This window comes from Cimex lectularius, unplaced genomic scaffold, assembly GCF_000648675.2.
Source record: "Cimex lectularius strain Harlan isolate CLEC.00 unplaced genomic scaffold, Clec_2.1 scaffold29, whole genome shotgun sequence".
NCBI classification, from domain to species: Eukaryota; Metazoa; Arthropoda; class Insecta; order Hemiptera; family Cimicidae; genus Cimex; species Cimex lectularius.
The window spans coordinates 1,381,064-1,395,262 of record NW_019392675.1 but is presented as its reverse complement, the minus strand read 5'-3'; the positions used below and the strand labels follow the sequence as shown (position 1 = coordinate 1,395,262).

Sequence of the window (14,199 nt, the reverse complement as noted above, 5' to 3'; positions counted from 1 at the left end):
AAATTTAAAAAGTATATTGTTACATGTTTAGCGGTCATAATTGACCTATTTAATTATTTCAATTAATCCCGTTAATATTATTTTTCAAATAAATCATAAACTGAAATCTGTAAGTGTACCCGTTTGCCAGGATTTGTTTCTTTGAAAATTATAAACATAGGAAAACTTATCCAACACATATGGAAGGGGCATTGGTGGCCGCAGTGGTTAAGGCGATGACACGGTACTCATCACTGTAAGGTAAAGGTCCCGGGTTCAAATCCAGTGACCCGACATAGTTATGTTATTGTGTTTTTTTTTAAACATCGGCACCCTGCTGTTGCGAACCCTGATTTAAAAAAAATAAAATTGGTTGTCTGTTATAGACCCTTTCCAATTATCAGAGTACAAAGTTTTTCTCAGGTGAACAATGGAATTGAATTTGAGAGGGGTGTTTACTGTCCAGAAAAGATAAGCCCACATCTCTTCTGCTAGATTCCTCCAATCACATCAATCTGACAATCTCTTAAATCTAACTGTCCAAATGGTCCATATACAGCGCCTTAACCAGTTAGCGACTATTCAGGGTCAGAGGAAAAATGAAATTAGGATCATGATCTGTCAAAAAAACTGAACCATATGTTAATAGCCTTATGGACTTTTCATATTAACCAAGAAATATTATATCTCATATGTGATGTTTTTTTTGTTTTTTGTTTTTTTTTTGGGGGGGGGGAAGGATTGCATGATAAAAAGGGCTGGGACAATGGTGGGAATCGAACCGTGATTGACAGACCTATAGTATAGAGCCAACAGTATCACGTTTACCACTCAGCTACCGCCGTACCAAAGCAAGCAGTTTTCACATTTAAAAAAAAAAAATCACCTCCAAGGCAATAACACAAATGGGATCTGGCATTTATGGCTAAGCAGTAGTCGAAACCAAACATGGTTTAAAAAGATGTAAATAGTCTCTGCAAAAGTTTTTAATACCCTAAATAATAGAATTTATTTTTCACAAATTCCACTACACATAATAACTGATTTCATTGTAGCCTTAACTATTTAAAAAAATAATAAATATAATTAGACAATTCATGACTAAGTAAGCTAAGTGACATAGAGAAAATAGAAAACAGCTAATAAAACTAAAAGAGAAAAAAGAAATGGACGTACTTATAGTTTTGTTAAACTTTAATTTATTTTCCTGAAATTATCCTAGACCCGCCATCAAGGAATAAACCTGCTAAAATCCCACCATTACTAAAGAAATAGCAAAAAAATAAAATGTTAAATTTTTATTATTATGTAAAATTTTGATCTATGATTTGAAAGACAGAATCATTTTTCATTTTGTGACTTTTAGTTTGTTTATAGTTTAGTAATATTACCAATTTAACTTAAATATAATCATGGCTATGGATAAAAGTCCAATGCCAAAAAAAACTCAAATATAACATATGGTCCAAGTCTAATATTGTGTTCTGTTTCAAACGGTTGAATGTAAAATTTAACAATTGTTTCGAATGAAAGGAGGATCGATTCGTGTACTGGTTAAAAAACCTATGCAAATAGTGTTTAAAAACAATTTAATTTTGTAGCTCTCCGTTGCATAGTCACTTGCAAGGATGAACTCTAATGTGAGATTATGATTAAAACGACATCAGTTGAAACTCCACAAGGTACAAATATGCTTATTTCAATTGAACAAAATTTATCCTGTGTTGTGTGTTTCTAACAATTTTCACTATTAAAAAAAAGTAGAATTGTACACTCATTTAAATATTCTGAAAGGAAATCAGTTAATAATCATTCTTTTTTGTTTACTTTTAGATAAATATGGAGACCGCCCTCAAATTATGGATTGCCCACTGTGTAAATGCCATATTGTCACAGAAGCTATCAAGAAATACACATTTAAAACACACTTAATGGCAATATTTCTAGGTCTCTTGACAGCGTTGTAAGCACTTTGAGAACCTTCTCAATTTGTAATAAATATACTCTACTTAATAAAGTCAATAATTTATTATAGGGTTTTACTTTGGGTTCCGTATACAATGGGGTGCTTCGTGACTATAAATCATTACTGCCCAGTGTGTGAATCTTACTTAGGCACTTATCCTGAAAATGAAAGATAGTGTAAATATACCAAAAACTTAAAAGAAATGCCAATTTTGTTTTTTTAAGCTTAACAACTATCCTTTTTTATTTATTTTTTTAAATATAATATTTAAAAGTGTTTCAGGTAAAAATTGTGATAATAAAAACATTTTTTTTGTTAAACATAGTACTTTGCCATATATTATAATGTTGAATAGAAAAAATATATCTTTTATTGAATTATAATGTATATGCGAGGTTTTATAAACTTTTACTAATCTATCAGACACAATCGGTGCTTCAAATGCAGTTGTGGCCCATAGAAAATTTGGTGCCCACAATATCTGGGCAAGATTACGTCCCCATTAATCTTGCTGTTAAGAAGTTGAGTATATACAAGAATTGGTCTTAAAACTAAAATATGGCAAAAAAATGCAATGCAAATTGATAGAATTTAGAATAGATGCTATGCGCTAATCTTCATATCGAGTATTTGGTAAACTATGCTATTTTAAACGAAAACCAGCTTGCTCATCACAAACAAAATGAAGGCACACTGAATTTTCCTAAAAATACAACTCATATTTAGCGTTTTGCCACTCCCTGCTTATACCCCTGATGTTTTGTTCTTTGTTTAATAAGTAGTTTGTAAAACAAAACTAACTTGAATGACAAGAATATAGTGCCATATGCATTGTTTCAATTTTACCTAAAGTATAATTCCAGGAATAACGAGTCAGTGTTTTACCTGTCCCTGCTTATTCCCTGATATCTTCACACCCAGTGCTTGATAAAATATCTCAAGAACAAAATGCAATGCTCATGCACATGGTTTGTTTTTAACCAAATCTATAACTCATAGCAATAAAAGGTATCAGTGTCTTGCCACTCCCTGCTTATAACCTTGATGCTATGCTCACACCTTCAGATACTGAATCTGGGTAAAATGATTATTCGGAGATCGTGAGATGCGGTCTGGTGTGACGTAGGTTTTAGAAAAACATTTTCTTTATTGTGCCAATGTTTCAATTTTTATTGAGATCATCTTCAGGCACTCTCAACACGACAGACAAGAATGACACATCTACACAGAAAACGAACACTTTGAGCCCTGAAAATGATCTCAATAAAGATCGAAACACACACGCACAATAAAGAAAATGTTTTTCTAAAACCTACGTCAGACCGCATCTCACTATCTCTGAATAATCGACTAACGGTCACTAGTCACCATACACTTGGTAAAATGTTTTTAAAACAACACCTTGGGTGTCAAGAAAAAAATGCCACGTTTGATCTTCAGATCCATTATTTAATCAAATATGCTGTTTTTAAAGTTAAACCAACTTTAGCAAAAAGAACAAATTGCAATGAACATTTGTGGTTACCAAAACTATAACTCACAGAAGTGAATGGATTCCGTGTCTTGCCTCTCCCTTCTTATAACCCTGATTTTTAATTATCAAAATATATAGCCTGAAGTATCCATTGAACTAATGAATGATAGAGTCACGGAAGTAAGACATGTGAAAGGTAATAGAAAATTATTTATACACATTTGGAGTTAATTAATACTTGAATACACTCATAAAGTTTTAGGTATATTCATTAAGAACGTAGGAAAACACATAGAATTAAAGATAAAAACTGGGTTTTAGTGCATTAAACATCTTAACGCAACAAATCCCAGTTTATCTCCAGACATGCAGGATTCTTCAAATGCCAAATTTGGGGTTTTGAGATACTCAGTTTGGTATTCGCCAAATAGTATGCCTACATATGCACACTTGCAAGGTTTGTACAACCACCTAGTTTGTGCGGGAACAGCAAATATTTGTGCACTTTGAATCAGAAACGGAAACCGACGACTAGCCGATGAAGGCAAGCACTGGCTATTGTTGTCCAGCAAGTAACCCCATCAGCACTAGTCAGGATTCAGCAAAGCTTTGCTCGGCATACGGTGTCCCCACATGTCTGGAGCCACCTTAATGCTGATGATTAATCAAATAATGTCATTATTTCTTAATTAACCCATATACGTTTAGTAGTCATAATTGACTGTATTAATTATTTTAATTATACTTTTGGTCTTACATTTTGGTTGAGATGAAAAAATTAGCCACAAGATTCGAATTCACAAAGCCAAAAGTCAAGGGTTCGAATCCCGCTCATGACACTTTTTCATCTCAACCAAGACCTTGTAACCGGGTTAAGTCGTGGCCCGGAGTTGGTGTGGATGTTGTTGGCTCGGACGCTTTGAACTTTGGCCGGAACTGGAGCGGGTGGAGAGGAAGCCACATCAGCATGATCAGGATTCCACGAGTCGTCCTACGAGCGTGTTCGAAGATTTTTCATCTACCGGACTATCGTTTCCTTTCTTGTCATCGGATACCGTCTCGTGTCTGTCTCGGAGAAGATAAAGAGTGAGTGCTCACTTCAGACATTTTATTGTATGTTAAAGGCCTAAATTTTATGCATATAGTTTTAGTTTAGTTAGGATAAGTACCTTAATTTCATTTCGTTATGTGTAAATATATTTAGTTAACCATCACACTTTTATTTCTTTGTTTTTTCTTTAATTTCTTTACCTATTAAACAGTCAGGTCCATTGCGAACCCTCCCGTCTCACGCGGAGCTATCTCCTGGCCGCCAACATTTGTTTCCCCCCTCTTGATAGTTAAAAGACTATCTGGCGCCCGTACAAAATTTTCTTTTGGTCTGGACAAACCAGACCGGGGGTTACAACCTAAGATAAAAAGTATAACTAATTAAAATTATTTCTTAAGGCGAAAGTTAGACTTGAACAATTAAAACTTCGTGGAATTGGAAGTGGTACAAACTCAAATTTTAAACGAAAAAAAAACAATCCTGAAAGTAATTGTATTATTACATAAATTTAATCTTCTTATCTTCTAAAGTATTTTTGTCTAGCACATTATGCATAAGCTTTTTGGTGTATTCGTATGTTAGGAAAAGGATTGCCGTGGCGGGCATAGTCCTTATTAATGTTGGTGTCAGGCCGTTATAAAGTGCAGAAACGCCTTCGTTTCGAACTATTGATAATGTGACAGAATAAAAGGAACTGTCAATGCTGCTAACTTGGATCCTAGACTTGACTAGATCTGCTGGAAAAATTACCAACCAAAGAGCCACACCACCCACAGCGCCTGCAGCCATAGTTGCCAAGACTCCTGTTACATTATTGCATTAGATTGATTATTATGATTATTATTATTAAGTAAGTATAAGATTTACCACACTCCTCTTTTGTACATCCTTTGGGTGTAAGGAACATCCTCGTTCCTTCGTAGCCTCCAAAAAAGACAAAATAACCTGGCATTTCTCTTGCAATGGTTGAAGTAAGGCCACGGAACATTCCCCTTATACCTTCAGTTTTTAAAATCATTTTTGTCATTTGAAATCCATTTAACCTATGCTGAAATATGTTAAATGTTTATTTTGATAAATTGTCAAATTATATTAAGAAAGACTTGCATACCTTTTTTACTGCATTGGTTTTTGATGTCAATTCCAACTCCCTAGCAGCCTGGAGGCGTACTTTGATAAGTTCAGTTGGGCAGAGAGTAAAAGAGGAGAAAAAAGCTGCCAGAAATCCAGCGAATGCATTACCCAAAGCTGATAAATTTTCTATTTTCTGCATGACCAAAATTAAAAAGTTAATAAACACAGGATAATATTAAAACCGTCACAAACGAATCTAACCGTGTTTGTCGCATAAGCCACACATTTCTGACACCCGCCATACGCTGCAAACAAGACGGAATTTTCAGCGACATTGGCTGCAAGGGCAGGCACTGTACCTGCATACAGCCCTCTCCTGATGCCCTCAGTCCTCAGTGTCTTTTTGAAACAGTCCCATGGCCCCGAGTAAAGACTGTTGAAAGTCTGCAGTTTCACCTTGATTGTGTCCAAAGGCTGTCCAACGTAAACAAGTGCAACACCACCTGTAAACAATTTTTCAGGAATACTAACTTTAAAACTTGAGACCAGAACTGACAAATTTTCTTATATTAATAATACTATAATATGTATTGAAATTATGAAATAGTCTGGCCACTTCAATCCTCTCAAACCCCTGCCATTAATAATAATATAATAAATATAAAAAATTTAAATTATTCTTTATGTATTTATTACAAACTAAATTTTTAGAAAGGAAAACATTTGTATTCAGCTTAAATTTTCCTTTTCAGAAGATTTTATAACTGGATTATTGTGAGCAAAATCTAACTAATCATGCTTGTTCATATTGTTCTTGAAAGTTCCAAGCAAAAGTCTTTTAAAAAATTCAATTTTTAAACATTGCAAAAAAAATTTTAGCACTAACAAGATTAACTTTTAAATTTTTGAGTCCACCCAGAAAGTTATGGCGAAAAATAAAATCCTATTGTTATAAGAAGTGAAGCATAAATGCACGTGGCATGTATATGCACCTACAGATGATGAGATTCGTGTAAATCCACTAACCTTCGGACTCAATACCCCTCCATCCTTTTGAGATCTCACATGAAGCCACACTTCCATTTATGTGTAAGTAAATATGGCTGGTACAAATGCCAACTAGCTAGTGTTCTCGGCCTCGTCTGGCATTACCACAGTAGATCTTCAACCTATCAATGTTTAGAACGAACTGTATAGAAATGAATTCACTATTTTTCGTGGTCCGCTTGACCAATTAATAACATTCAATTAATGAAGGTTTTAAGTTGAGATAAAAAAGTCAGTGTCATGAGCGGGATTCGAACCCACGACTTTCGGCTTGATTCGCTGCTACTCTACCACTTGAGCTATCATGACTTCGATCCCCTCAGGCACTAACTTACCATCTCAACTCCACCTTTTGAATTTTCCCTCCTTTTTGCCATTTTTCAAATGTCATGTAATCAGATTGGATTCTCGGCACAAATGAAATGGCCACGGAGAGCTTTAGTGAAGTGTACTTCATTTCAATTCATTAAATTCACTATTTTTCGTGGTCCACTTGACCAATTCAAAAGGTGGGGTTGAGATGGTAAGTTAGTGCCCGAGGGGATCGAAGTCACGATAGCTCAAGTGGTAGAGTAGCGGTGTATCAAGCCAAAGGTCGTGGGTTCGAATCCTGCTCGTGACACTGACTTTTATCTCAACTTAAAACCTTCATTAACTGAATGTATAGAAATGTTTTAACAATCCAGTTTTCACTTTCTTTGTATACAAGTTAGAGTTATTTATTTATTTATTTTTTTTTTTAATGACAAAACGGATGTTTTATATGTGAAATGTCAGAATAAAAACAATATTCCTTTTCAAATATTTTCCAATGGAAACGTTAAAATAATCTACTTCTGTATAATGTCATTAGAAATATCTGTTGATGTGAAATAAATAAATGTATTTTATTTTAAAACAAAATGAAAATGAATTTATTAGACAATAAAATAGCTGTATTTTTTAAAAATTTCACGTTATAAAAATTGGTTTTGTATTTGATTAAATATGTGTAAATGTACTTTTTGTGCTTTAGAAATAGATATTCAAAACCTGATGTTTACATTTTTAATGTTTACAGTATCAACAAAAAATTTAAAAAAATAATTACACTATCACACTCATATAATATACTAAACTAGTATTATAAAAGTAGAGCTGAGCAGAGATGATATTAAGTGCATAATTTATGTGATAGAATTAAAAATAGAAATAATAAAATAATATAACAGATAAAATTCATTACAAGAACTATTGATGATATTGTGACTAATTAGAAATGTCAAAAAAGCTAGTCTCCATTTTCTATGCCAGAAACATTTTTTTTATAAATAAACCAGTTATTAATATGTACAATAAAAATAAAACAAATATTTCGCTTGTATTAATTATGTTTGTAAGTTTTTTAAAAGTATTAAGTAAATTTATTTTTAGCCTGTGCACATCACAAATTTGATACAATGATACTATGGCCAGCACTGTACACTTGAGGATACCAGCCAATGCTATCAATACGAGGGATTTACATGACGAGGTGCTGAGGGGTCATCATCATTAAAGGTAATGCAGCGGGTTCTCACGATAGGAAAATGTTGGGAGGATTTAGGCAGTACAGTTAGGATAAGTCGAGGGGTTATGGTTAGAGAGGTTAGTGATGAAGAAGAGTGCTTTGATAATTTTTCTGGTGGCTTTTGATTAGATTGTATGCGTTGTATGTTCGATGGCTTGGCAGAACACCATGGTCCATCCATATATCCAAAGTGGGCACAAGTAATATACTGTACAGATTTGATGAAGGGTTTTGGTCTGCAAGTCAGTGAACTCATATTGAACTAGCACAGGTCACTTACTGGGTGGGTCTGTCTCCACTCGAGGGTTTTTCTTGAGTTATTCCAACACGTTAGTTAAACTAGTTAATAAAATAGTACCTCATTGTCCTCTCTGAAGATGGATCAATGCTGAAACGTGTTTGAATAACTGGAAAAAAAAAGCTAGTGAAGACAGATCCAGTAGTGACCCTGTACCGGTTCAACGTGAGTCTTGTATAGAAATGTGTAGTAATTAGTGACTGTTAGTCGATGATTATTCGGAAATCGTGAGATGCAGTCTGGTGTGACATAGGTCTTCTGCCTCTTAAGTCTTGGTTAGGGATGGTTAGGGATGGATTCGGAAATCTGAGATGCGGTCTGGTGTGACGTAGGTCTTCTGCCTCTTAAGTCTTGGTTAGGGATGGATTCGGAAATCGTGAGATGCGGTCTGGTGTGACGTAGGTCTTCTGCCTCTTAAGTCTTGGTTAGGGATGGATTCGGAAATCGTGAGATGCGGTCTGGTGTGACGTAGGTCTTCTGCCTCTTAAGTCTTGGTTAGGGATGGATTCGGAAATCGTGAGATGCGGTCTGGTGTGATGTAGGTCTTCTGCCTCTTAAGTCTTGTGAGGGGATTCCATGTCAGTGTGCTGTCTAAGTATAATCCAAATTTACTGATTTGAGAGAATGTCGGTAGTTCCTTGGTATTATTACTGTCCAGTGAGGGAAGACTAGTGTACATTTATTTATTTTTGTGTATATATGTGTACTTACTTCATGGATTCAGTACTCCATTTTATGAACCAGTAGTTTTTATCAAATTCAAGGTTCCTAAATGTTCAAGGTTTCTTAGGTAGAAATAGAAAAATCAAAATTACTGTGTCATAGGTGGTTGGGCTGTATAGGATGTTCATTAGTGTAAATGATATACATGGCTGGGCTAAGAATGCTCCCTTGTGGGACACCGGTTTATATTGATGTAACATATTTTCATTGACACAACTCACTCTGCAGCAGAGTTAGATCGGTTTCTAGGATTTTATAAAGGAGTAAGTCGTGTTTAAGTTAACAGAGGATTCATGAGCACAAGACCCTATCAAAAGTCTGGCTTACATCCAGACATTCATCCAAACTATATTATTTCTTCTGTAGAGAGGAGGAAATGGTTTCAAAACCAAAAATTAAAATGGTAAATTACGGGGTGTGCAATAGGAATATGAAATTTTTACCTATTGATTATTAGAAGATCTAATCGTTGTAAAGGAAAAAAGATAATAGAAATTTTTCCCAAATAGTTACAACTTTATAATCTAAGATTTTAAATACAGGTCTCACATTCAATTTTGTTAGTAGTAAATAATTTAAAAAACAATGTAAAAAAATTTCCTTATGGTATTCACTGTAGAAATTTTCATATTTTGCCTTTTGGGTGTACTTTAAATTTGTAGACAACTAGAAGCAGTTAATAAACAAATATTTTTCATATAGGTATCTTTATGAGGAGAGGGCTGATTTATATAAATTATATAAAATGACTGCCATAAATGTCTTTATGTATCTTTCAACGATCAAAGCGATTCTTAATTTTTATCATTAAGGACAAATTATTTACTTACAATACTCTGCATTAAATTGTTTACTGTTGAATATCCTTATAATTTATGTAAAACATAGTGCATTTTTTAGATAAAATTTTTCGAATATGGGTTTTGTCAGGAGGAGATGATGATTTTCTTCAAATCTGTCTCCCTTCAGCACTATGACTACTGGTCAAGTCAACTGTAAATTTTATCAGTAATGACTAACCATATTCCGTCAATATCCCTGCTCGAAAGACCATCATTGGATTATATTCTAACTTTATAAAAAATTTAATTTATTTTATAAATTAAATATTTTGAATATGGCTTTTTTTCCATGTTTTTGCTTTTGTTGGGGTGGAGATGCAGATTTTTACATAAATGTCTCAGGACCACCCATCTTGCAGTAGTCAATTGAGCAATCAATTTTTATCAGTAAAGATATATTTTTACTGACAATAATCTGGATTAAATTGTTTACTTTAAATTTATTTTTAATAAAATAGTGCATGTTCATAATAAAATATTTTGAATATGGCTTTTTTTTTCAAGAAGGGTTGGTCATTTTCGACAAATCTGTGGCCAATGGTTTCTCTGAGGCCACTGGTCAAAGTGACTGTCAATTTTATTGGTTTACGTCTAATCATATTCTGACAATACTCTGGCTTGAATGTTTACCTTTTGATCATACCCTAGCTTTATAAGAAATGTTATGCATTTTATGAATGTCCTCAATATCTATCAACTATTTTCCCTCGTCCCTTATCCAAACGCACCTTTAGACTTATCCTTCAGAATTGCAGGGTCAAGACTACAGAATTTGCTTCCCCGGGAAGTACATTTCGGTTCCTCGCTGGCTTGCTTCAGGTCCATGGCATCTGAGTTTTTAAAAACGACGAATCATTTCCTTTCTTCCCTTTTCCTTTTCTTGTTCCAGTTTTTTTTTTCTTTCATTTTTTCTGCTTTTCTTTCATATTGTGGTTTCATCATTCGATTATAAATAATTAATATTTTAATATAATAAATGTCTCTGACCCTCCTAACTGGCTGTAGTCAATTCAGCAATCAATTTTTATCAGTAAGAACATATTTTTACAGACAATAATCTGGATTAAATTGTTTACTTTAAATTAAATTACTTTAAATAAAAAATAAGGCATTTTCATAAAATATTTTGAAGATGCCTTTTTTGAGAAGGGTTGTGATTTTCCAGAAATCTGTTGCCAATGGCTTCTCCGAGGCCACTGGTCAAAGCGACTGTCAGTTTTATCAGTAATGCCTAATCATATTCTGACAATAGCCTGTCTTGAAAGTCTGTCTTTTGATTATACTCTACGTTTATAAGAAATTTACTACATTTTCTAAATAACTATTTTATATGTGGCCTTTTTGACAGGAGTGGATATGCAGGTTTTGCCATAAACATCTCTGAGCCTCCCAACTTGCAGTAGTCAATTCAGTAATCAATTTCAGTAAGGGCATATTTTTACTGACAATAATCTGGATTAAATTGTTTACATTAAATTTATTTAAAAATAGCTCATTTCCATAATAAAATATTTTGAATATGCCTTTTTGTCAATGGCTTCTCTGAGGCCACTGGTCAAAGCGACTGTCAGTTTTATCAGTAATGACTAATCATATTCTGACAATAGGCTGGCTTGAAAGTTTGTCTTTTGATTATACTCTACGTTTATAAGAACTTACATTTTATAAATAGCTATTTTATATGTGGCCTTTTTGACAGGAGTGGATATGCAGGTTTTGCCATAAACGTCTCATATTTCTAATCTTGCTGTGGTCAAAGCAACAGTCAATTGTTATCAGTAAGGGCATATTATTTATCAGAGTATTGGATTGAATTTCTGCTCAGAATAACTTTAAATGTATACAAAATTTAATACACTTCCTTTGTTAGGGAGAAAAATGATATCTGCCTCACAATATTCAACGTGACTGTCAATTTTGATCAGTAAGGACGATTCATTCCCTGGTTATCAACCTGTGGCTTGAGTTTTTATCTTCAAATGCTGACTTCAAATAAATTTGTCGAATCTTATCTGCTGTCATTGAGTTTGATATAGGAAAAACCCGATTGAATTATGAAACACCATGTCTGTGTTGCATGTATTTCTATAAGATCAAATATATTTATTAAATACAATACGTGTGTTAATAATTATTATAGTGATTATCGTGTGGAGTGAATTTAAGGAGGACCACTTACCCAACGAGCCTGCTGTGAAGTCGATGGCTCCGTCCAGGAACTTCCTGCTCGTTGTGTTCGAACTCATTAATTCTCAATTTGAAACTGTGTAACTGACAACGACGTCAAAATTTTCACGGAGAATTTGAAGAGGAAGAATCACTAATCGCCGTCATATCTGAAGATAAGGCCGAAAAGGGGGAACAAAAAAACACCATTTTCTATCCATGACGCGAGATAAAAAATTTTAATCACTCCGACCAGGGATTGTCCTCGGTTTTCCGACCATGTGGCCGTTTTAGGTATGTCAAATGGTTTCCTTTTGTCACCTCCATCATCATTGATCATGGTGTGATAACAGCACCAGGTTTGACCTACGGGTTAAGTACGTCACAAGGGGTACAACGTCAATTGTTTTCATAAAAACCCAACTTTGGTGAAATCCATTCTTTTCTTCTATGCCGAAAACTGTTTGGTATTTATGTCAAACAGAAAATCCCAGTATTTTTAATACAATTGTTATTTGCTACTCTTTTTGTAAAGCACATCACATTAAGCTAAGCTTAACTTTCTTCATTGCATAGGTACATTTATTCATTATTATGACTTTGCTGAGTCATTTCTCATCCTTCTAGTCTATCAAGCACAGTACACCTTCTCAACATCTTAATCAACCTGCAAGACATGACTGTGAAAGTAACACAAACTAAAGATAGATTAGGTTACAATAATAACTTTATTAGTAATTATTTTTCTGTATGACAGCCCAAGCACTGAAAGTAGTAAAGAGCTGAAACGCTGATAGACCAAAACAGCAAGGATAAGCAGCCGCAAAGATCAGAAATGAACATTGTGCACATCATGAGATATCCTTCTGTGGTCTGCAGAGTGAACAACCTGTAATTTGGTCATTATTGATAATTTGGGATTGCCTATCGATGCTGTGTTGGTGCCAGACAGAAGATGGTGAATGTGTCTGACAAATCAACCCAGTAGAGATAGGCAGTCCAAAATGTTCAGTACTATATTTTTATGTTGAAAAATCACCATTACTGATTGACACGATATGACTTTTTTACTTTTATTTCAACTTGTAAATATATATAAACCTATTCTTAATACAATTAAACTTTTTTTTTAATTTTAACTTATACCGTTCTGTTTAGTATTCAATTTTTTCCGTTTGAATTTAGGCTTTTCTGCTTGACATTCAACATTTCCTATTTTCCGCACTTAAACCTTTTCCACATGTTTGATTTGTTTCCAAATTTATTTCTATTTATTTTTAAACCTTGTAAAAATTAAACAACAAATTTGAAATATGTTTTTAATAGCGGTATTTAATATAAAAGTTTAAATAAATTAAACAATTCAAACACATAGGGAAAAGGTTTATATATAATGGAAAAGTCAAAATTGAAATGTAAAAAGTTGAATAAATGGAAAAGTAGACATTAATTTTTTTTTGCCTATGCGATTGGTCTTATAGTTAAAAAATTCACGTCACGATGGAAAAATGACGTTTTTTAAAATTCCAATAATTTTTCACTAAAATTAATTACTTGTTTTAAACGTATATATAAAAAATCATTTGCATCCTATTGCATGTAAGTATGGCCAATAATGTGTATTAACTCACCCAGATACTTGACCGTGTGGGTATTTTTGGCCAAAAAGTTTTGACTTCTGTCACATTGGCCATCATGGCAGCACTGATCATGTATGATTTGGATATTTTAAAACAATCAAACCATAGGGAAAATAGTTTTTCTTGGGTGCCAAACACATTTGGATTCTCATTCTTAGCATAAATAGATTAAAAAAATCTTTACTTTTTAATATTTTTGTAAGTAAAAATAAAGTAATTCCTGTCATACACGAGGGTTCAATGTCCAATTACCCCATCTGGTATCATGGAAGAGGTTTTATGTCTTGGTTGAGATAAATGGAATTTTGACTTTGCATAATTAACCAAGAAATGTTATATCTCACTCTCTCTTTTATTTGGGGGGGGGGGGGTTGTATGAAAAAAAGGGCC

General features: G+C 33.6%; 2 protein-coding genes and 2 long non-coding RNA genes across 6 annotated transcripts; 3 read left to right on the top strand and 1 right to left on the bottom strand.

Moving 5' to 3' along the window:
• The first annotated feature begins 297 nt into the window (after nt 1-297).
• LOC106661725 (lipopolysaccharide-induced tumor necrosis factor-alpha factor homolog) lies at nt 298-2,168 on the top strand. 2 transcript variants are annotated; one of them, XR_002909953.1, is made up of 4 exons: nt 298-942; nt 1,581-1,661; nt 1,813-1,942; nt 2,015-2,168. XR_002909953.1 is itself a non-coding variant. In XM_024225460.1 (3 exons), exons 1-3 carry the CDS (start codon nt 1,628-1,630, stop codon nt 2,118-2,120), a joined length of 270 nt encoding a protein of 89 aa, XP_024081228.1. In that variant the 5' UTR covers nt 1,581-1,627; the 3' UTR covers nt 2,121-2,167. The 2 variants fall into 2 exon arrangements, 1 of the variants encoding a protein (XP_024081228.1); XM_024225460.1 differs by lacking the exon at nt 298-942 and having other exon boundaries at nt 2,015-2,167.
• A 2,775-nt stretch (nt 2,169-4,943) lies between these two features.
• LOC106661722 (mitochondrial ornithine transporter 1) lies at nt 4,944-12,506 on the bottom strand. Its single transcript, XM_014385281.2, has 5 exons — nt 12,183-12,506; nt 5,806-6,047; nt 5,582-5,737; nt 5,338-5,518; nt 4,944-5,273 (listed from the first exon to the last, which is right to left on the bottom strand). Exons 1-5 carry the CDS (start codon nt 12,247-12,249, stop codon nt 4,969-4,971), a joined length of 951 nt encoding a protein of 316 aa, XP_014240767.1. The 5' UTR covers nt 12,250-12,506; the 3' UTR covers nt 4,944-4,968.
• On the top strand, nt 10,919-12,119 carry LOC106661727. The gene is made up of 2 exons (XR_001339772.2): nt 10,919-11,781; nt 11,874-12,119. It is a non-coding gene; the product is annotated as an uncharacterized LOC106661727 (long non-coding RNA).
• LOC106661726 lies at nt 12,388-13,644 on the top strand. 2 transcript variants are annotated; one of them, XR_002909952.1, is made up of 3 exons: nt 12,388-12,463; nt 12,746-12,857; nt 12,927-13,643. It is a non-coding gene; the product is annotated as an uncharacterized LOC106661726 (long non-coding RNA). The 2 variants fall into 2 exon arrangements; XR_001339771.2 differs by lacking the exon at nt 12,388-12,463 and adding an exon at nt 12,557-12,636 and having other exon boundaries at nt 12,927-13,644.
• Nucleotides 13,645-14,199: the final 555 nt, after the last annotated feature.